This window comes from Plecotus auritus (assembly GCF_963455305.1).
Source record: "Plecotus auritus genome assembly, chromosome: 1".
NCBI classification, from domain to species: domain Eukaryota; kingdom Metazoa; phylum Chordata; class Mammalia; order Chiroptera; family Vespertilionidae; genus Plecotus; species Plecotus auritus.
Genome location: NC_137770.1, coordinates 244,484,104 through 244,506,354, shown reverse-complemented (window position 1 = coordinate 244,506,354; position 22,251 = coordinate 244,484,104). Strand labels below are relative to the sequence as shown.

Sequence of the window (22,251 nt, the reverse complement as noted above, 5' to 3'; positions counted from 1 at the left end):
TCCGCCGGGGATGTGGTCGCGGCGCGCTTGCGCGGGGCGGCTCAGAAACGAATTCTGCGCCGGGAAGCTGAGGCGGGCGGTGGCTGCGCTGGGCTGGCGGGCGGCCGCGGCGATTCCACGTGCTCCCCGCGGCCGGTTGAAACCGTTGGCGGACGCCGGCTGAGAGGTGGGGAGCGGCGACTCAAAGGTCCGACCTGGGAAGCTGGGCTCAGAGAGTGAGGGGGGCGGCGTGGCCGTGCCTGCGATTCCCCGCTCAGGGTCCCTATCCGCACGGGAGGAGGCAACCCATTCGGTTCCGATTCGTGCTCCGGGAAGTGGAAGGAGACCTGGGCTTAGAATGACCGGCTCCTCCCGGTTTTAAAACCGAACCCCTCTCTGCTCTGGGCAAAGCAGACGCTGCCCCCGCTGGGCTGGGCTCAGGCTGGCTGCACGCGGGGGACAGGCTGCTGTCTTCTCGGGGTCCGGGGGCTGGGTCCGGAGAGAGGGGCCTCAGGGCGGGTGGTTGAGAGCTGGGACCTCGGGCCAGAACCACAGCGTGTGGATCTAGGTTCGCCACCAACAAGACCCGCTGCGAGTTTCTTAACCTCGTTGTGGCTCAGTGTCCTCGGCTGTCAAAAGGGAATAATGCAAAACGAACTCAGGGCACTGTCGTGAGGGTTACATGAGCGCACACGTGTTAAGCAGCAATGGCAGGGCTTGGGACCTAGAGGGCTCAGGATTTTCTGCAGCTCCTACGTGTGAGGAGACAGACAGGTGGGGGAAGGAGGTGGAGTGCGAGTATTTGCAAGGCTGACTTTCCTGCAGAGAGGGGCCACCTGGGACTTGTTCACACAGCTCTCCCCAGCCCCCTGTGCCTAGCACAGAGCCTGGCAGGTAGGGGACGTCCACGGACAGGTAGTACACCAGGGAAGGGATGCTGCTTAAAGCAATACCGGGGATGTCGTGTGTGGGGAGGGCGTGAGGTTGGGCTGGCTTCTCCCCGCCTCAGTTTGCTCACCTGGGAAGTGGAGATGGGTGTACCTACCTACTACCTGTGGGGTTTTTTTGCAAAGAGCAAGGGAGAGGTCCTGCGTGAATGCACCCCACATTCGGGGGCTTAGGTGGGACGGTGGACGGTACCTACTCGGTGGACAGCCGGTGCTCGCCTGGCCTTCCCTTGCACCATCCCTGTGGTTTCTTGGAATTCTCCTGAAAGGGGCTCAGGATGGTCTCATTGGCCTGACCCCGTGTTTCACAGATGGGAGAACTTGGAAGTTCGGGTGAACAGTGACCAGCTGAGGTCACAGTGCTCATGGGGACTGCTGAGGTTGCCAGCCTGGCCTGTCACAGGGTTCTTTTGGCTGTGGCAGTGGGGTTTAGGTATGTGTGTATGTGTGTGAGAGAACCCTCTATAATAAAAGCCGAATATGCTAAATGTCCGGTCCTCTAGTCAGCCCTCCAACCAATCAAAGTGTAATATGCTAATGATTTGCTAAGGCCACTCAACCGCTTGCTATGAAGTGCACTGACCACTAGGGGGCAGGCAGTCTGACGGGTAGGTTAGCTTGCTGCTGGGGTCTAGCCCATAGGGACTGAGGAAGGTGGGCCGGACACGCCCTGGAGCCCTCCCGAGGTCCCTCCCCAGCTGGCCAACCTCCTGCGTCCCTCCCCGGCCCCGATCATCCACCGGTGGGGTCTCTCGGCCTGGCCTGCGCCCTCTCACAGTCTGGGCTGAGGGACCCCTCCCCCACCTCCAGTGTACGAATTTCATGCACCTGGCCTCTAGTGTTTTAAGAATAGTGAATGTCATTTTTGTAAAAATGTAGGGGGCGGGGGTTTAAAAATCACCACAAATCCAATCCCAGAAGGAAACCTGTTATCAGGGATCAGGGTGGTAGAGTAGCACCCGTGGGGTGGGGAGTGAATTTATGAAGATAGATGGGGGGATTGAAGGTCACCTTTTTTAAAAAATATATATATTTTATTGATTTTTCAGAGAGAGGAAGGGAGAGGGATAGAGAGTTAGAAACATCGATGAGAGAGAAACATCGATCAGCTGCCTCCTGCACACCTCCTACTGAGGATGTGCCCGCAACCAAGGTACATGCCCTTGACCGGAATCGAACCTGGGACCTTTCAGTCCACAGGCCGACGTTCTATCCACTGAGCCAAACCGGTTAGGGCTGAAGGTCATCTTTAAAGAAGTATGGGTTTAGGTGGGGACCAGGTGTAACAGCATTGATGTGCAAATCAAACCCTACCATTGGGGAAGGATGAGTCTTTCATAGCTGGTATCTTATTTCACTTTCTGCACAATGCTCAAGATTTTATGGGTAAGCCTTCAAGTTGGCGCACTTTGAGGTCATTTAGTTTTTGATTGGCAGGTGCGGGCTGCAGCCCAGATCAGTCCAGGCCCAGTTCAGCAGGACATGGCTACATGTTGATAAGTTCCTCAGGTCCCAGCCCCTGGCAGATGCTGCCTTGGCCCCTCAACTCAGCATCATTTCCCCACACCGGTCCTCCTTCCTGTGACGCGGGTGGTTTGCTCAGTCCTCATATTTAAGATTTAAGACTTAGGGTCCTTATATTTTAAAGGGGAAGGTCGTTTGTAGAGCCTCTGAGTTTTTGGGGGTGAGGGCCTCAAGATCCCAGATGCCAAGGGATGGCCAAGGACAGGGCAAGTCACGGCGGAGAGACAGGGCAGGCGTCTCCAGGCAGATCACAGCCGCCCTGAGTCCGGGTGGTGGTGCCGTTGTGATCAATGTGGAATGGCTTTGTGGAGAGCTAATGGTTGTGTTCGTCATTCATCACCCTTTTCTCAGATCATAGCACGTGACGAGAACTCGGTAAATTGCCCAGTCAGACGAATAGACAGCAGAAGCTCACACAGAGGACCTGGTCCACATTTTTTGGGGGGTTGAGGGGCACCTGGGTGTGTGTGGATCCCCGTGCACACTTGGCATTCTGTACATTCTGCGTTGAATTACAGCGACTTACCTGGGACGAGGACCCATATGTGCTCAGCCAGTCCACAACCTTGCGTCCTACTTGCCCTTCTCTAGAAGGAAGGACACAGCATCTCTGTGGCTGGATGGGGACCCAGCCTTGGGCATGTGGAGCCGGGAAGGAAAAGCGGGCTCAGATTTAGGTTCAGCCCCGGAGAGAACGCCATCTTTTTACACTTGGGGCTGAACACTGCAGGGTTTGACATCGAGCCCAGCTGACGGTGTCCCAGCGTCTTCATGCAGCATCTTTTCCGCTCCCCAAATTCCTGTTAGAAATTTACCTTTCTGTTTAATTATTTACATTTCTCTCACATTTATTTCGTCTTGTGAAATGTTAACGAGTTTAATTTTTTGTTTTAGGCAATGCTTGCTATCTTCAGTTGGAGGGACTGACTTTTCACATGGTGTATTTTTGTAAGTGTGTTTCATTTGCACTTCTGAAATTGTTTCGCCTGCACCGAGCCTTGGCCTCCTTCCTGTCTGCTGTGCAGTTAGGACGGCTTTCAGCTTGCTGTTCCTTGCAGCCCACCCCCCACACAGATACCCAAGTGCTTCCTGCATAAATGACAGGTGTTTCCGCGGGGGGCTGGGGCGGGTATGAGGCCTGATCAAGGTGACCCTCAGCTGGCGCTGGGATGTCCTCCGGGCTCTGAATACCTGAGGGTAAGCTCCTTGCAGGCCTCACTTATCTCCTTAGCAAGCAGGTGGCCATAGTGTCCCCATTTCGTATCAAGAGTAAAAATGCAGCGAAGGTTCTGACTCACTGTGCACGCCCCGCGTTCGACCCTTAAAGGAAAGGAGCATATCTCTAGATGCGGGCATTAGTTGTACAGACGGAGGGAAGAGGCTGGAGGTGTTTTTTTTGGGTGGACATGTAATCAGACTAATCCCCTCCTGACTGGTGTTTGCACCGTGTGGCTCATCCCCAGAGAGATGGCGTTTTGCACAGGTATTCGCAGCATCTTTTTTGTCAACGTCACTGGCTTCTTTCAGTCCAGCCGGTTTGTGTCCACTTGTCCTTCCCAGGCCTTTAACTCTGGACCTTCCGCGATGACAGACCGAGCCTCCCAATGGGATCGCACACTTGCCGAAGCCCCGTCCCCCCCTCTCCTCCCCTGCAGCCAGAAAACAGAGTAGACCTCACCAGGGAAGGCCAGAAAGCTCTTGGCCATAGCTTCACTCTGAGGGAGTGTTTTTCAGTGGTTTCATTATGAAAGAACTTTCACACTTCCAGCAGATAAGTGGCTTATCGCTCTGCTTCTGCCTTGTGTATAATGGCCTTCTGTTTCTCGAGCCGAGTTGATGGTTTGCCCTTGTTCTTGTACCAGAGTGCCCCTCCAGACTATTGATTTGGTTAGGTGGTGCTGGCTCTTGTTCCAGCCCTTTTTCTCCCTGAGGGCCAGGCAGCGTCCGTCTGAGCATCCCTCTGCCGTGTGCACAATGCTAGGCTTGGAGGGAGCTGCGACGTAGTCCACATGATGCCAGCTCTCCAGGCTGGCAGCTGTGTCACACGTCTTCACCATAACCAGGTGAGAAGACGGTGTGGTTGCTGCACATCCTAGAATGAACAGCTGTGTTGCTTTCCTCTGGATTCGGTGCCAGGCTGTAGCTGACCACATGCCCTCCCTTGCTCACTGACCCGGATGGCGAGCTGAGGAGGGGACGCGGGACCAGGGTGTTTTCGCGTAGCCAGCAGGCACGCTGTTGTCCAGAGGCCTCCATGAGAGATCAGCTGGGCCTTTGTAAAGCCTGGAGCTGCAGCCAGGATGTACATTTCCATTCAAGGCTGAGCGGGCGTGAGCAGCCCTGATCTCTGCTCAGGAGTGACCGCGGCAGTGACCGGCAGGGCGGTGGAGGAGAGTGACGCAGGCACGAGCATGCCCTGGGAACGAGGAGGGGCGCCTTTGTGCTGAAGGGTTTGGGAAGAAGTCTTGCCCTGAAGCCCATTGCACCCATTTACTTGATCCTTGCCTTAATTTTCATAGCGAGCAAGGAAGTGCCGGGTTCAGCAGTTCTCCATCGTGTTGCTGTGTAGCTTAGATATAAAACAACAGTCCTCTCAGATGGAAAGTTACTGGGACTCTGTCACACTTGCAGATGGGTTTGTTTTTGGAGCACAGTAGCAGCGCCATGAATTTTTAAATGGTTATGTATCTCTGCAGACGCAGGTCATGTTGACACAGTGCTGGGGACACCAGGGTCTGTGACTGCCCTCCAATGATCCAGTGCCCAGCAGTTAGGACAGCTGCAGGTTCCATTTCTCTATCGATCCCAACAAGGAGCCACAGAAGGAGGCCCCTCACCCTGTCTACTCAGCCTGAGGGCACATCCTCCTGTATTAACACTGAGGATGCACAGCAATGCCGATGTGAATGTTTGTGTGCCCTGTAGAAATTATTTGTAGGCCTCTTCTCGACTCTCTAAAGCTCCCTCCCTTACCCTCCCCTCATTATGCTCTTCCTGAATTTGGGGACCTGATATAATTTGCAGTGCACACCTAAGTGTGAGAGAGGGAAGGAGGGACAGAGGGAGAGAGAAAGAAAGTTACTAGGAAATGTAAGGTATTTTACTTAATGCCCCCAAAACTTCATCCTTAGAGACAGCCTGCCAAGTTTAAATCCTGATTCTACTGCTGTGTGACCTTGGGCAAGTTACTTAATCTCTCTCTGCTTCAGTACCTTATGTAAAGTGTGAACAATGGTTTTTCCCTCATAGGGGTGCTGTGAGGATTAAATAAATTAATATGTGTAAAGCTCTTAGAGGGCCCAGCACATGGTAAGCATGCACTCAACTTAGCCATTAGTATCACTGTTAATTACAATTTTGCTTACATGGTGGTAGAGTTGTACATAGATTGTTAATCAACTTTGATTTTGTTATTTGTAGTTATTTTCATGTGAAATTATGGTTGAAAAGTTAGCTGTGTGATCATTTATTGGGAATAAAAGCTTCAGATTATAATGATAATTGTCTTTTTTTTTCCCCTTTCCTTTTAATGTCTTTAGGACAAGATTTAAAGCCTATCTTGGATAGAGAATATTTAATCATTTAGCTAAAAATGGTATTTTTTACATGCAATGCATGTGGTGAATCAGTGAAGAAAATACAAGTGGAAAAGCATGTGGCTGTTTGCAGGAACTGCGAATGCCTTTCCTGCATTGACTGTGGGAAAGATTTCTGGTAAGTTCCAAGTAACTCCTGTAGCCATAGGAAGGTCCAGGCCAGTTTGGGAAGCACTGTTTCCACAAAGCTTTAAAAAATAGAAGCATGCCCTATCTGGTTTGGCTCAGTGGATAGAGCGTCAGCCTGGGGACTGAATGGTCCCACGTTCCATTCTGATCAAGGGCACATGCCCGGGTTGCGGGCTCGATCCCCAGTAGTGGGCGTGCCGGAGGCAGCTGAACAATGATTCTCTCTCATCATTGATGTTTCTCTCTCTCTCTCCCTCTCCCTTCCTCTCTGAAATCAATATAACTATATTTTTTTAAAAAAACAGAGGCCAATTTGAGGAAAGAAATTATGAAAAAAATTAAAAGTGGGTTACAAGTCCATCCGCCTGGTCTGGATGATTTAAAAAGCAGACAGGAAGGGAATTGAGGTGATTAGAGCATCTGACCCATCAGTGGCGCTTGCTGTCATCTCGTTGCCACCATCCCAGACCCTGGAGTGAGGTTTCAGGGTATGGAGTGCCGGTCACACTGAAGGGGGGTTTATAAACCAGAAAGAAGTTTGCTAATTCACAGTGAAGGGGTGTCTGAGAGGGAAGCCTAAGTCCTTCCCAGGAAATTGGAGGTGATGCTGGGGTTCCACTGGGGGAGGGGATGTCTCTGGAAAGGTGAGGAGCTGGGGGAGGGGCAGGACAGGCCTTGAGTATTCATCCGGCTGCATCTCCAGGGTGGTCCGATGCTGGCTAACTTCCTCCATCTTCCTCCCCTTCAGCCTCAGAGGTAGCCAGTCAAAAGGTGGCTTTGGCGCACGTGCATTTGAGAGATGTTTGCTAACAGTGTTTTATTTTATTCTAGAGCAGTGATATTTAAAAACTGTTTTTGAAAATGACTAAAGTCTTTGCTTGTACCTGATCCTAGGAGAAAGATACTATCTAATAAAAGAGTGATATGCAAATTAACCGCCACTCCGTCACAAAGATGGCGGCGCCCATAGCCACAAGATGGCAGCACCCAGTCCCCTCAGCCCTGCTGCTGGAGTGTTTGTGCCTGTCGGCCTGGCCAGGGGTCACAGGGACCAAGCGGAGGGGCAGGATCCGCCCACTCTGGCGGCGGATCCAGCCTCACTGCTCCCCAGCCCCTGGAGTGTCCGGGCCTGTCAGCTGGGCCAGGGGCCTCGGCGGGCTTCGCTCCCTTCTCTGCTTCGCTCAGGCCGCAGGAAGCCCCATTCTTGCAGGAATCTTCCTGCAACGGGCCTCTAGTTGATATATAAAACAGGTTCTTTCCCTCCAGGGAGTTTGCGCCTGATCTTGGCCCACACATTTCCCTGAGGGCCCCATACAGCTTGCAAAAGACAGAGACAGAATTGAGACTTCTTTTTTTCTGACTCTGAGACCCAGAACTTTTTAGTGACCTGATAATCCCTATTTAGAAAATATTTATTGAAGTATAATTGACATATAACAAATTAGTTTCAGTTGTACATTATGATTCAATATTCCTGTTGTTGAAAAAATGCATGGGAAGTTTGGTGGTGGGTTTCCTATTGAACACTTTGGAGCTAGGAAAATGTGTTCATGCAGCAGGATGTGAGCACAGTAAGTGAAGTAGGTGGGGGGCGTGCGCAGTGGGCCGGCGTGGACTGCCAAAGGCAGGAGCAGCGTGCTGACATCACACAGCCTCCGCTGAGAATGCACCTAACGGTGGGACCTCTATCACCTCACAGGGGCGAGGACTATAAAAACCATGTGAAATGCATAAGCGAAGACCAGAAGTACGGCGGCAAAGGTTATGAAGGGAAAGCCCACAAAGGCGATATCAAGCAGCAGGCGTGGGTGCAGGTACGTTCGGAGTCAGCTGACCCTTCCACTTTCCTTTGGAAGACTAAGAAACCAAGAATAAACGCCTTGCCAAGCAGACAAGACCCAGAAACAGCACGCCTTAGCTAGATGAAGGGTCGTGTTGACATCTTAATAAGGCTTCCGGCCCATGAACAGTTCCATTTATTGATGTCTTCTTTCTTTCAGCAGTGTTCTGTAGTTTTAACTCAGTAAGTATTACATACATTCCTTGGTTAAGTTCTTGGTTTCCTTTTCAGGTTGTCCATTTGTAGAAATGCAGCTTGATTTTTGAGTGCAGTTCTGCTGAATTTGTTTATTGGTTCTAAAGGTTCTTTTTGAAGAATCTGTAGGGTGTTCCACATATATGACCATGTTGGCTGAGAACAGAGATAATTTTACTTCTTTCCAGTTAGGATGCCTTTTATTTCTTCTTCTTGCCTACTTGCTCTGGCTAGGACTTCCCATGCTATGTTGAATTTATAAGAATAGCCATTAATACAAAATTGGGACTTGACATGTGGATTCTGTAGCCCTGGCTACATGAAACGTATGTGTCAGTTGTTTATTATTTTTGTTTTGTCTTTCTTTTTTTGTAGAAAGTTAATGAATTAATAAAAAGACCCAATGTTAGCCCCAAAGTGAGAGAACTTTTAGAGCAAATTAGTGGTTTTGACAACATTCCCAGGAAAAAGGCAAAATTTCAGGTATGTATTTGATCTGGCTCCCCTGACTGGGGATATGGGCCCATCAGGGTCAGCTGTGTTCACCGGTCCAATGGGACGTTCCCCTCTTTTTTTCCTTATAGAATTGGATGAAGAACAGTTTAAAAGTTCATAATGAATTGATTCTGGAGCAGGTGTGGAATATCTTTTCTGAAGCTTCCAGCAATGTAAGTCAGATGTAATTTTAGATTTGTAGTGTGGCAAACATGCTTAGTAATAATGCAGTGGGAATTCTTATTTTTGGAGGCCAAGACAGCGTTCTTCTTCAGAGAGCCTCTTGGGCCTTCATTTATGGGAAGGAATAACTGAATGCCTTACAGAGAAGAGTTCCTTATTGTGCACAGAAAGGTATTTAATCCCCATGTTTGACGATGGCAGCAGCGAACCTGGAACGATTTGCTTAGAAAGCAGGCGGCGGACGTATCGGAAAGAACAGGAGCTCTGGGTGTCTGACAGACCTGGATTGAATCCCTGCTGCTCTCTGCCATATGTTTGATCTTGGGCACGTCACTTACCTTGTGAGCTTCAGTTTCCTTTTCTTTAAAAGGTGGATCATATTCATTCATGCATGCATTCATTCATTCATTCATTCAGTACTTATGAGTGCCTGATCTGTGCCAGGCCGTGAACACAACTGTGAACTAGCTCAGGTGGTGATAGTGCCGTGAAGGAAGAGAAGCAGGTGAGGACGGAGTGCCTAAGTGGTCTTCTAGGTAAGGGGAGAGGGGTCACCAGGGCCCTTACTGCTGTGGTTTTAAAGTAGATGAGACTACAAAAGCACCCACGTTATGCCCACCTTTCAGCGGGCACTCGGTTAGCACGGTATCTTCCCTTCCAGTAGAGGGAGAAGTCTGTGGGTTTAAGTCAGTCAACTGCCTGTCAAAAGGTTGGAAATGTGAGTCCTCAGATGTGGATACAGGTGCAGAGGGTCTGGGTTTGATGTTGTGTAGCCACAGTGTTGGTTACATTGTTAATTTGATTTTATCACCTTAATTCAGTTGCACTTTCTTCCTTTTTGGAGCTTACATCCCATTCGGAGAGTTATATCTTTAATAGTTTTTTTAAATGTGGAACGCTTCACGACTTTGCATGTCCTCCTTGCACAGGGCCATGCTGATCTCTGTATCGTCCCAAGCTTAGTGTGCATGCTGCCGGAGTGAGCAAATCATTAGTAGTTAAGAAACGACACCAGTGGGTCTGGCTGGTCTTTTTCTTTGGTCACATTGTAGGGAGTTGATTTGCTTCATATAGAGAGAATAGTTTAGGCGGCAAATTGAGATAAAAATGAAACTTTATCTTGGCAGTATATCTAGCATTTGTCTCAAAATACACACATTGGGCCTTTGAAACCTTATAACCAATCATTGAATTGGCCTTTATGTGGCACCTATTTTTTTTTTAAAGGTTATTGCTGTTATTTTTACTAAGAATCAAAGATTTGAAATGACTAAGTTCAACTGTAGTTGTTTTTTTTAGTTCTTTTGAAGCTGTGAACATATTAGGAATTAATAATCAGTAAACAGCTCATGGTAACCTGAGCTTATTATTGGTTTGCCTGTGTTCCATGAACTTCACAGCACATCCCAGTGTTTGGTGCAAAGCATGGAGTTCTGAGGCCCTGTTCGTTCATGCCTGCAATTTTATCCCTCCCTTTACTCTGTGCTGGGCATTAGGTTGGCGGCTTTCTCTTCTACATGATACTTTTTATACCCAGCACAACTCACACCAGGTCACTGGATACAGCTGTATTCTCGTGGGGGAGACAGACAACTATATGTGTGGGTTTTTGCTATAATATCAGGTTGTGATAAGCATTAGGAAGAAATAGAAGGCAGGAGGAGGGGCAGAGAGCAAAGCAGGGTGCTCTGTTAGGTAAGAGCCAGTGAGGGTGGTACTGAGGAGACCAATTGGAGGAGAGCCTGGAATGAAGTAGAAAGAAGACAGGGAATGGATTGACCAGGGTGTGTGCCTCCTGCCTCCCTGCTCCTTCCCCTCTGTGGGTTGGGGTGTGGAGGCAGAGCACCAGCTAGAGACTTGGTCTGGATTGGGCAGATGGCAGGCTGAGATCTGGGGCCCTTGGTGATGATGATGATAACGGGTACGCAGTATGAACACAATTACAGGGCAGGAGGGAAGCTTCTTTGCCCCTTCCTCCTGAGTGTATCTGAACTCATTCTCTGCTCCTTGCCCCCCACTCCGTGTGCCTGGACTACTTTATTTCTCTGAACTGCTACTGAGAAACCCCCGATTTAGTTAACACTCTTCTGCCAGAGGGTGAGCATTGATGTCAGAGGGAGGCATGACTTCATACTGTACTTGAGTTAAAGCCAGTCCTTTATTTGGTGTGTCTTGGGGGGCAGTAGCTCCCTTCTTGTGACCTAGTCTCCAGAGGGTGAAGACTGGAGGTGACTTGTCGGGTAAACTGGCTGGTAACTCACAGATGGAACTTGGGCCCGGTCTGCGGACTCACAAGTCTCGGGATTTCCCGGAGCTGCTGCCATTGGCCCTCTCCCTGCCTGACAGGCACCTTACGGCCGCCGCAGTTCAGTAGGTAGCTCTGCGCCAGCTCGTGGGTAGGGCTGGCGTAGAGATTTCGAGTCACGGAGTACAGCAGACAGTGGGACTTGCTGTGCTGAAGTTATTTTTAAAAATAGGATCCAGCCCTAGCCAGTTTGGCTCAGTGGCTAGAGCAGCGGTTCTCAACCTGTGGGTCGCGACCCCTTTGGGGGTCTAATGACCCTTTCACAGGGGTCGCCTAAGACATCCTGCATATCAGATATTTACATTACGATTCATAACAGTAGCAAAATTACAGTTATGAAGTAGCAACGAAAATAATTTTATGGTTGGGGGTCACCACAGCATGAGGAACTGTATTAAAGGGTCACGGCATTAGGAAGGTTGAGAACCACTGGGCTAGAGCGTCAGCCTGCGGACTAAAGGGTCCCGGGTTTGATTCCCGGTCAGGGCACATGCCCAGGTTGTAGGCTTGATCCCCAGTGTGGGGCGTGCAGGAGGCAGCTGATCAATGATTCTCTCTCATCATGGATGTTTCTATCTCTCCCTCTCCCTTGCTCTCTGAAATCAATAAAGACATATTTTAAAAAAATTGAAATATGGTCCATGTGCTGGTTTGAATAAGGGGTGCAGTGAGTGGGAGGTTCTCCCCACCCCAGCGCATGTAGTTAGTTTTCCGTGATCCCTTAGCCACCAGTCTTGACGCCCAGGTGTCCCTGACTGCTCTCGGGAGCCACCTAGTCTGAATGAGGGTTCCGTTAGGCCTCTGTCTAGCGCTTGCTCGTTTCCAAAGCCCTTCTCGTGCATTGGGCTGGTGCACTGAGCGCGTGACATTTCCTGTTTTATCTGTACATGAACAGTATGAGGAAGGGGTTCCTGCCTCCCATTGTACAGACGCGGAGACGGGTCTGGAGCAGGTAAATACCTTGCCCCGAGTCACCTGGTAGTTGGCAGAGCTGGAACTGAACCCAGGCCTGCAGGTACATAAACCTAGTTTCTGCCCCACGTGAGTGCTCTCGCCTTCATTGGAAGGAAAGGTGAATTGTGAGCCATAATTAAAGGTCTGGCGGAAGTGATTTAAGGCTTCTTTCCTTTTCCAGGGGGACGAAATGCCCGTTTAATGCGGAGAGGGGGCCCTAGCTGGTTTGGCTCAGTGGATAGAGCATTGGCTGTATACCGAAGGAACCCGGGTTTGATTCCGGTCAGGGGCACATGCCTGGGGTGCAGACTCAGCCTCTAGTAAGGGGCGCGCAGAGGGCAGCTGATTAATGATTCCCTCTCATCATTGATGTTTCTGTCTCTCATTTTCCCTTCCTCTCTGAAATCAATAAAAAATATTTTTAAAAATATAAATAACTAAAATGTTTTAAAAATGCAGAGGGGTGTGGGCTGGGGGAGTTCTTCTCATTTTGTGTATTTACTGCTATATTTTAAATGTGGGAGCGTCACAGTTCTAAAATGGTAAGTAATAAAGACATTTTTCTTGGAACAGTGTGTTCAGTAGATACATGCAGGTCGTGAACAGGTGTGTGTGGAAGAAATACTTACGTGTTTCTTGGTTTTGCTTCATAAAAAGGAACCAGCCAGTAAAGGGCAAGATCAACAGCCACTCAACCCAGTGGCAAAGCCACCTGCGGAAATCACCACCACGGTGGCACCTTCCAAAGCCAATGACACCACGCCAGGACAAGCAGAGGCAAAGAAGAACAAGAGAGAAAGGAAGGAAGAGCGGCAGAAGAAAAGGAAGAAAGAAAAGAAGGAACTAAAATTAGAAAACCACCAAGAGAAGTCCAAGAGTCAGAAGTCTAAAAAGCGCAAACTGAGACCCGAGGCCGAGCAGGAGGCGGGAGGGGAGGGTGCCCCCCAGGCCACGGGCCCTGCAAGGAACAAGAGCCAGGGGCCGAGGAGCGCGGGCGAGTGTGGAGTGAATGGAGACGTGGACAAGGAAGAGACAAACGCGGGAAAGAGGAAGCGGAAGCTCTCCGAAGGTGTGTGGCGTATGCCCCAGGGTTTGTTAAAATGGTCATGCTCTGAATTTGGGGTATATAAAATCTGTTAGATCTTGCATTTTGAACCAAGTAATGCAAAGAGCATACGCTCTGGGGTCAGGGCAACCTGGGCGGAGTCCAGGCACGTGACCTCACCTCTCAACTCCCGGTTTCCCCCACTGTCCGGGAGGAGAAACCCCACGGGCTGAGTTGCTTGGGGGATGAGCAAGATGATGGAAGGAAGGGGCTGGCCATGGACGATGCATTAAGTGTAGATGTCGTCAGAAATGCAAAATATCTATTTTTTTTTTTAATCTCTACCTAGTTGAAGCGTATTCTAAGAAGAAAAAGATTAAGGTCCCAGGACTGGCTGAGGGCGGAGAACCAGAAAACCAGGAAGCTCCTGCAAAAGGTAGCACTGTGTCATTTGGAAAGCTCTGTCCTCTGGGTTGGGAGGAGGTGAGCCAAGTTGTCTAGGGTGTGAGTGACTCCAGAGTCACCAGCAAGGGCTGAGAGTCAGCCTGCAGCGGGTCTGTCCAGCTTTAAGGAGAAAGGGGAAAGCAGTCTGGATTGGAAACATGCATTATCTTTGGAACTTTAAACCCGCGTGCTTTCCCAGGCCCGGTCCCCTTCCTGTCTTCCAGCCAGACCTGGCTGTTCCCTTCTTATCTCTGGGTCTGTCCCTGGTCTGGTGCCCCCTTGCTTGGACTCCATGCCACCCCACTCCCTCGGCTGGCACGTGTCCTTGTAGGAATCCAGTCCCTGGCCTGGGAGGCGCCTCTTCAGGCTGCCTCCTCCACACAGCTGCTCCCGTTCCTCAGGCCCGAAGCAGCCCCCGGGGTCCTGCCAGTTATGAGATCCAAGGACTCATGGGAATTGAGGCTTTATTGATGGAGGTTCAGTGACTGCCCAAGTTGGGTTAGATCTCTTAGCTTGGAACCCACCCCCCAACTTTAATTTTTTAAAGTATTTACTTTGAGGTAATTGTAGATTCACATGAAGGCTTTGAGTCTTACAGCCCATGTGTAGTGATATTTGTGGCTGTCCCATCTTGTTTGAGGTTAAGCTCCTTTGCTCACCTCTGTCCTGCTCACTGTGCTTAGTCCCAAATCTCCGTGGATGCTTAATGAACCTTGCTGAGGTCCTTTGAAGCAACTCTATCTTTTTACAGGAATTTGTAGTGGTGATGCTGTTTATGTTGCCTGCTTAACCTGCTCACTCAGAACAAGATCGGGGAGGGCAGCGGTGCATTTAGGCTACTGTGATTGGACAGGCCAAGTGCCTGCTCCACGGAGTTCGGGTACCCTGCCCATTCAGGATTCATTCCTTTCCCGGGCAGCAAATAGGTGTTGCAGAAGTCATTTCCTTTCCCTTCTGGTAGTACAACCAAATACCGTGTTTTGCATGTTATTCTTTGTATTGTAGGTAAATTCAATTGGAAGGGGACTATTAAAGCAGTCCTGAAGCAGGCCCCAGACAATGAAATAGCAGTCAAAAAGCTACGGAAAAAGGTATGCACACGAACCTAGGTCCACCAGCTGGGGAGAATCAGTTCCTTATTTTAAAACACATCAAATACCGTAAATGTGTGTGTGTGTCATTTACAAGGCCCTGGTAACCCCTCTGGTCTCGTGGGGAGGGAATGGGGCTGACTCCCATCACTCCTCAGCCGGAGCAGTGCGTGTGTGATTTTGAAATCATTATTCTAGATAGTTTGCCATCATTCCAGAGCAATGCTTTCTTCTTGGGTTTTTAGTTTTTTATCGAAATCTGACCCACATGCAGCCAGGTGCTCACCTGTGCCGCTGCACAGATTTCACAGGCACAGCCCGTGTAGCCAGCACCTGGGCTGCTTTTATTTCTTACTGTCCGCCTGCTTCTGGGTTAAAGAACATTGTAGGGCAGTTTGCAGGACAGTGACCCTTATCTGACAGTCGTTCTCCTCGGTGAAGGTTTTAGCCCAGTATTACGCGGTGACAGATGAACACCACAGGTCTGAAGAGGAGCTCCTGGCCATCTTCAACAAGAAAGTCAGCAAGAACCCCGCCTTCAGGTTACTCAAGGACAAGGTCAAACTTCTGAAGTGAACATTTTTATATTTAATAAATTGAGTCCATTCTGTTGATTTCTTCCTTTCACTGCTGTTTGTAAAACATGTAATAAATAGTAACAACTCAAATTTTGCTTTCTTATAAGAAGAATATATATTTTTGGTAGATCTTTCATGAGAAAATAAACTATATTGTCCTCAACCCTCCATGGCCTCGGTGCCTGCTGTTCTTGTTACCCTCTTGTCCTTGAGAGCATTCTCCATCCCAAGGATGGAGGAGACAACCCCAGAGTACCCCCAGGTGGGTCTGCATTGTCTTTAGGGAGGGGACAGGACAGCTCAGGTAAGCGCAGTGAAGCAGCATGGGGGGTGTGTATGGTTGTAGTGTGTGCCCAGAAAGGCAGTGAGGCCTCCTGCCCAGGGCGGGGACAGAGGGTGTTAGGTTAAGGCCCCTGGATTGATTCTTGAAAGGTCTTTCTTACCGACTTGCTGTATGGGGGCGTCTTTCTCTTCCTCCTGCCACCTCACCCACCCACTTGCACCCGCAGACTTACCCCCCGCCCCCCCATGGGGGAGGCAGTGGGCAGTAATGGGCTCAGAGCAGGGCTCCATGGTACTATGGTGAGACGTGACTGTGAGTCTGGCTTTAGTTCTTAGCCAGCAGCCTCTCGGACAGGTGGCGTAGCCTCCCTGAGCCGCTGGGTTTCTGTCTGTTAGGCTGCCTTCCTGAGGTAACAGTGAAATTAAAGTGACATGCACAGGCATCTGTAGGTAGGAGGTGTCTGAAATGTTCCCTCCTCACGTGCATGAAGTGTGCACAGACCGCGGTTTACCATGGACTGCGGCTCTGGCTGCAGGGAGGCCCGTCCCCCAGACACCTCGCTTTTCCGGACGTGGCTCTCCCAGTGCCTGGGCTGCAGCAGGAGGAGCCACAGTGATCGGGCAAAGTGGCAGCGTGCTTAATGCAGAAATCCACTCCGTTCTGAGGTGACCCTCCAGTCCCAGTTAACGTGTAACCATCGCTCAGGACACGGGTCCAGTCATACGGTCCATTTTTCAAATGTAAACTTCCTACTGAAGTCTAATTATAGAAATGTGTAAAAACCCAAATGGACAACTCGGGGCACACACCTGTGCCAAATCTAAGACATGGGCTATTTGTACCCCAACGGCAACCATATCCTCACCATGTCAGCGTGAACCATATGTGAATGGTGGCATAGGGCAGTGGTCGGCAAACTCATTAGTCAACAGAGCCAAATATCAACAGTACAACAATTGAAATTTCTTTTTGAGAGTCAAATTTTTTAAACTTAAACTTCTTCTAACGCCACTTCTTCAAAATAGACTCGCCCAGGCCCCATTGTATTTTGTGGAAGAGCCACACTCAAGGGGCCAGAGAGCCGCATGTGGCTCGAGAGCCGCATGTGGCTCGTGAGCCGCGGTTTGCCGACCACTGGCATAGGGCATGGGCCCTTGGTGTCTGGCTTCTCTCTCAGCATTCCCGGATTCACCCACGTTGCTTTGATGCTGTCTTTGTACTGTACAGCACTCACCCCTCTATTGATGAGATGCTGGGCGGGTTCCAGGGTGGCTGGTTTCTGAGGAAAGGACATCTTCTGTCTCCTGGTCCGTATATGCCCTCATTTCTGCCGAGTGCACGCCTGGGCGTGGAACTGCTGTCATGGGTGTGTGTCGGCTTTGACGGACACATCCACACGGTTCCCAGTGCTTTTACCCGTTTCCACTGCTGCCCTGTGTATGAGGGTAGATGGGATTTCTGTTGCCCCCCCCAATGCACTGAAAGTTAATATTCAAGTTTCCATCTCTGTCTCTCTCAGGGTAGTTCTGTTTTTTGAAACTGTCAAGTAAACTTAATCACGGGGGCTTTGCACTAGATTATACAACAGGAAAATGGTACCTCCAGGTTTTCTCAGCAGATTTCCGTCTCAAGGGATGCTAAAAATAAGCCAGAAGAGCAACTCCCCGGCGTCTTCTTAGATACTCTACCACGTCCTTAACAGCGAAAGGAGCGCAGGTCTTGTTCAGCCCCCTTATTAGATTTGTGAACCCCTGTAATTTGGGCTTGGAGCATCCTGTGTTGGTTACAAAGCAGCGAAGGCTCCTGGGAAAGCGGATGTGCTGGTGAATGAGCAGCTTTGTTTGAGTGCGGGGCTCCTGGAGCTACGTTTTGCTGTGGGATGCAGGCGAGCTTTCATTTATTCCCTTTGACAGAAATGATCAAGCTGTCCCTGTGGGAGTGCAAGTTGTAATTGCTGAGTAAATACATATGTCAGAGTTGAGGGGTCAGACACTGCTTGGAAGGCGAGGCCTTTGTTTGGCCACAGAGCGGGTACTGTGCACTGCCGAAATCCTACTTTAGCCGCTCTGCCCATCTGGTGACCCCAGGCCGACTCCCCGGAGGCGGGTGGTAGTGTGTGGATTGGATTTCTCCATTGGAGATCAAAGGCGGGGAGAGCCTCAGTTCTCCGGGTGCTTCCCCACAGCACTGCTCTTGGGATCTGCTGGCAAGTTTGCATCAGGCACTAACGGAAACCTGATAGGATGGCCCTGCTCCAACCAAGGGTATCCCGAGCGGAGACCTCTCATAGCTAGCTGAGACGGCACTCTCTCCTGGTTTCAGGGAAGTTAAGGTAATAGGGTTGTCTCAGCATTAAGGGGTTTCTGCACAAAAGTTAACCCTCTTGGCACTTGTTACTACACAATTCCAATTTAGATGCTGTGGGAGTTGGCATCGACTTTTATAGCACTTGGTTGTTTTTCACTTAATTGATCTGTATTCCTTGATGTTCCACAGAAGTGCCCGATGCTCTACCATTTGAACATGTTTGAGAACCGTGGGTCTGTAAGGAGAGCCGGTGGTTCCAAACATGGTCATGACACGGTCACGGTGTCTGGAGGCCTCTCTGTGCCAGCTCATGGAGGTCCCTAATCCAGGCCTCTGGCTTCTTCAGAGCCCTGACGCTCCTCCCCTCACAGCCAGGCACTCTGCTCTCCATTGCCAATCTTTTTTTTTTTTTTTTTTTTAATATATTTTATTGATTTTTTACAGAGAGGAAGGGAGAGGGATAGAGAGTTAGAAACATTGATGAGAGAGAAGCATCGATCAGCTGCCACCTGCACACTTCCTACTGGGGATGTGCCCGCAACCAAGGTACATGCCCTTGACCGGAATCGAACCTGGGACCCTTCAGTCCACAGGCTGACGCTCTATCCACTGAGCCAAACCAGCTAGGGCTCCATTGCCAATCTTAAGGGCAGGAGTTTCCTCTCTCCTGTTTTGTGGTTTGAGGGCCCATGGTTTCCTCAAGGGCTGTGCTGTGGTACCAGGGATGATGTCCAGGGAAAGCTTAGAGTCCAGGTAACCTGTGTGTGCAGGAATTTGCCCGCCAATACCACCTGGTGATGCCTTGATGTGCCTGAGGTTGGCAGGGGCTTCCCCTGTGGGCTCTGTTCGAAATGTGTATGTTTGCATCTTTACTTTTGTGACTTTTAGTACATTGAAATGAGCAATGGAAGGACACACGGACTCTTTGTGGCATAAAAGCAATCCTGTGTGCACTTCTGTCCTGTTGCCTGGCGTGCCCGGAGCCCTCTGGCTAGGGACAGTGAATAGATTTTCTCTGATGTCAACTCATCAACTGGGGATGACTTTCTGGTGCTGTTCGTGGTTCGGAGGCCCTGCTCCCGCTCTCAGGAGGGGGAAGAAGTGCTGTGGTTGATCATGTGAAGAGTCTGTTCATAAAGAAAAGAAAGTTAAAACAGCAGATTTTTCCTCTACCCCAATGACGAATTGGGGAAATTTACCAGAATGGTAAAGCCAGCCGTTGCACATGTTCCGGTGTCTCCTGCCCCCTGCTGGCGCCAATGGGAAGTACAACAGGGTACCCTTCCTGGTGTTGGTGTGAAGAGAGCAGTCCAAAGCCTTTCCAATGTTCAGATCTTTGCACCTAGAATTCCAATTCTGCAGCTTTTGTCAGTGAAGTGGGGTTGTGTAAAAAGGGACACATATCTCACTGTGTTGTTTATATAACTAAAGGGAGTTTTAAAAACTGGCTTTCTTCTTGAATGAAGGCCAGTGTCCCAGTGAGCGATATTAACATTTCCGAGCATGTCCCCTCCGCTGGGTGCTTTTCTAAGGGCTTTGCATGCATGAACTCATTTCTGCAGGTGCTCAAAGTCCAGCGGGGCACTGCGGGGGCAGCTACCGGGCACAAGGAGAGAGGAGGGCTGCTGCATCGGTCTGGCCTCAGGGTTGCAAGTGCAGGAAACAACTCTAATTAGCGTTAATTTGAGAAAAAAAATCCTGTTGTTTTTTTTTGGCTGAGATATCTGTGTCGTCTTAACAATGGATAATAACAATAGTTAAGACAGAGCTTCCCACAGGCCAGGCACTGCTCTAAGTACTTTGCATGTCTTAATACTGTTAACCTTCCAATCCTAGGAGGTAGGTACTATCCTCAGTCCCATTTTGCAAGTGAGGAAACTAAGGCAAAAAAGAGAGTCAGTGGCTTTCCCAAGGTTGAAAGGGCCAGTGATACAGACCAGCAATGACAGCCAGCCAGGCAGCTGGCTCCAGAGCTCAAGTCCTTACCTAGGGGACCTCGGCCTTAACTAGGTGGCTGGATTCCGGAGTTGAGATGACACTACCAACACCTCTTGGCTCGGCTCGCATCGCAAAGCTTCCTTCCTAGGTGGGCTCCATGTGTCTCCATGGTGACAGCCCCAAACCCACACTGACCTCACAGCTCACCATAGCAACAGAGAAGGTCATCCCAGACCCCACCTAAGTCCCGGGGCTGACAGATCTGGCTCAGGTCCCGTGCCCTCTCCCAGCCTCCTGAGCACTCCGCAGGACTCCTGCAGGAAGGAGGGAAAGTGGTTTTTCAGAGGAAGGATGCTGAGCAGACCTACGTATGGCCCCATGGAAAGCCAGTCGATGGTGATCAAGGGCCAAAGTGAAAACCAGGTAATGGGGGGGCTCCTACTACACGCCAGGCCCCGGGGAGACACTGAGACATGGTTGTTGCCCCATCAGCTCGGGAGAGAACAGGCAAAAGGGAACTTGCAACGAAGAGTCCCTGGTGCCTGAGGAGAAGGAATAACTAAGAGGTGAGTGAGCAGGAGCCTGAGAGCAAGGCCTGGCAAGCCCGGTTCAGCCGTAATGAACAGCAGCTACCACCGCTTGAGGGCATACTACATGCCAGGCGCTACGCTAAGCAATCGCTATCCGTGTTGCTAAGGGGAGGCCAGCAAAGGTCATCGTCGCATTCATTTCCCCCCACAAGTAATGCACATGGAAAACGAGAATTTCTTGGTTGGCAGCACGCTGATATCATATATCTGTCATTAAGGTGCACAGCGCACACATTTAAGAACTCATTCAAGCTGAAACCGGTTTGGCTCAGTGGATAGAGCGTCGGCTTGCGGACTGAAGGGTCCCAGGTTCGATTCCGGTCAAGGGCATGTACCTGGGTTGCAGGCACATCCCCAGTAGGGGGCGTGCAGGAGGCAGCTGGTCGATGTCTCTCTCTCATCGATGTTTCTAACTTTCTATCCCTCTCTCTTCCTCTCTGTGAAAAATCAATAAAATATATTAAAAAAAAAAAAAAGAACTCATTCAAGGGGCCCCGACCATGAAGATGTGCTCATTAGATACTGGATTTTTTCCAGCCTGCTTTTAAGTATCACCAATATGGTGTGCAAGTAGTGCCATTTAAAATATCGGGGGACAAAGCTGGAAGGGTTTCAGATCCAAATACAAAGGCCCTGGAACCACCAAAGGGGAAACCAGATCTGACTTGAACACACTACCTATGGAGACCCGGGGGCTGTGGCAATGCTCGGGGAATATTCAGTTACCAGGGAGACCCAGCACTGACCTTTCTGCAGGGAGACAATCCACAGAAGACTGTTTGACAAGAGGAATTCGCTTCCTGTTAACAAGGCACTGCCCCTGGACAAAGGGGGGCAGAGACCCCATTGGCTTTGAAGAGATGAACCCTGGTTCTTTAGGAGTCTGAAAAGAAAAAACAAAACAAGAAAGAGGAGGTATTGTGTAGAAAGGCCATATGAGCCACCCAACTGTGAAATCCTTTGCTCCAATGGGTTTGCTAGAAAGGCTGAAGAAATGGTAGAAATAAACCAGTAGGAACTTGACATTCTTAATGCATTTCTTTTGAAAATACCCACGTCATATAGAAGGTATGGGAGAGTGCCAACTGATTTAAATTTTACTTCCTGGGTGACTTTCTGGGCTAGCCACCCCTGTATCTGACACACCTCAAGCCACTTTTTTTTTAAAAAATATATTTTATTGATTTTTTATAGAGAGGAAGAGAGAGGGATAGAGAGTTAGAAACATCGATGAGAGAGAAACATCGATCAGCTGCATCCTGCACACCCCCCACCGGGGATGTGCCCGCAACCAAGGCACATGCCCCCGACTGGAATCGAACCTGGGACCCTTCAGTCCACAGGCCGATGCTCTATCCACTGAGCCAAACCGGCTAGGGCAAGCCACTTTTTTTTAAACCTTATTTTAGTTTATTTTAGCACACTCTATTTAATGTTCTTAAAAACATAATTTTAAATATAATTAGTGTAGAAATGAAATATAATTACAGTTTTGATTTAAAGATAATAAGCCCAGATATCTGTAGTCTTAATTGTGGGATGTTTTTAGTTTATTTTGTGTTGTTTTTCTTGCATCTTTTTTTCAAAAATTACCTTTATTGTTGAAAGTATTACAGATATCCCTCTCCCCTCCTCCCCCAGTGACCCCGGGCCTACAGCACTCTTGTCTATGTCCCTGAGTTATGCAAATATGCATGTAAATTCTTTGGTTAATTTCCATGCTCCCCACGTCTCCCCGCTGAATACACTACCCTTTATTCTGTCCTCCCATAGCCCTCCATAGTGCTCCTATTATGTGAAGTTGTCTCCTCTCGATTGTCACGTCTGC

The 22,251-nt window shown here is 49.5% G+C and overlaps 1 protein-coding gene across 4 annotated transcripts; it reads left to right on the top strand.

The window, feature by feature from the left end:
- Positions 1–3: 3 nt before the first annotated feature.
- Positions 4–15,473, top strand: LYAR (Ly1 antibody reactive). Of its 4 annotated transcripts, none has more exons than XM_080678127.1 (10): positions 4–187; positions 3,345–3,398; positions 5,990–6,164; positions 7,875–7,989; positions 8,586–8,693; positions 8,795–8,878; positions 12,805–13,216; positions 13,542–13,628; positions 14,642–14,727; positions 15,169–15,473. In XM_080678127.1, exons 3-10 carry the CDS (start codon positions 6,043–6,045, stop codon positions 15,301–15,303), a joined length of 1,149 nt encoding a protein of 382 aa, XP_080534253.1. In that variant the 5' UTR covers positions 4–187; positions 3,345–3,398; positions 5,990–6,042; the 3' UTR covers positions 15,304–15,473. The 4 variants fall into 4 exon arrangements, with proteins under 4 accessions (XP_080534253.1, XP_080534252.1, XP_080534254.1 ...); XM_080678126.1 differs by having other exon boundaries at positions 7–166; XM_080678128.1 differs by lacking the exon at positions 3,345–3,398 and having other exon boundaries at positions 39–166.
- Positions 15,474–22,251: the final 6,778 nt, after the last annotated feature.

What these genes read in the sequence shown, in the direction of transcription:
- LYAR (XM_080678127.1), top strand. Translation starts at nt 6,043, where the DNA reads ATGGTATTTTTTACATGCAATGCATGTGGTGAATCAGTGAAGAAAATA. An exon ending in GAAGCGGAAGCTCTCCGAAG is followed by an intron (nt 13,217 to 13,541) that starts GTGTGTGGCGTA and finishes ATCTCTACCTAG; the next exon opens with TTGAAGCGTATTCTAAGAAG. An exon ending in CCAGGAAGCTCCTGCAAAAG is followed by an intron (nt 13,629 to 14,641) that starts GTAGCACTGTGT and finishes TTTGTATTGTAG; the next exon opens with GTAAATTCAATTGGAAGGGG.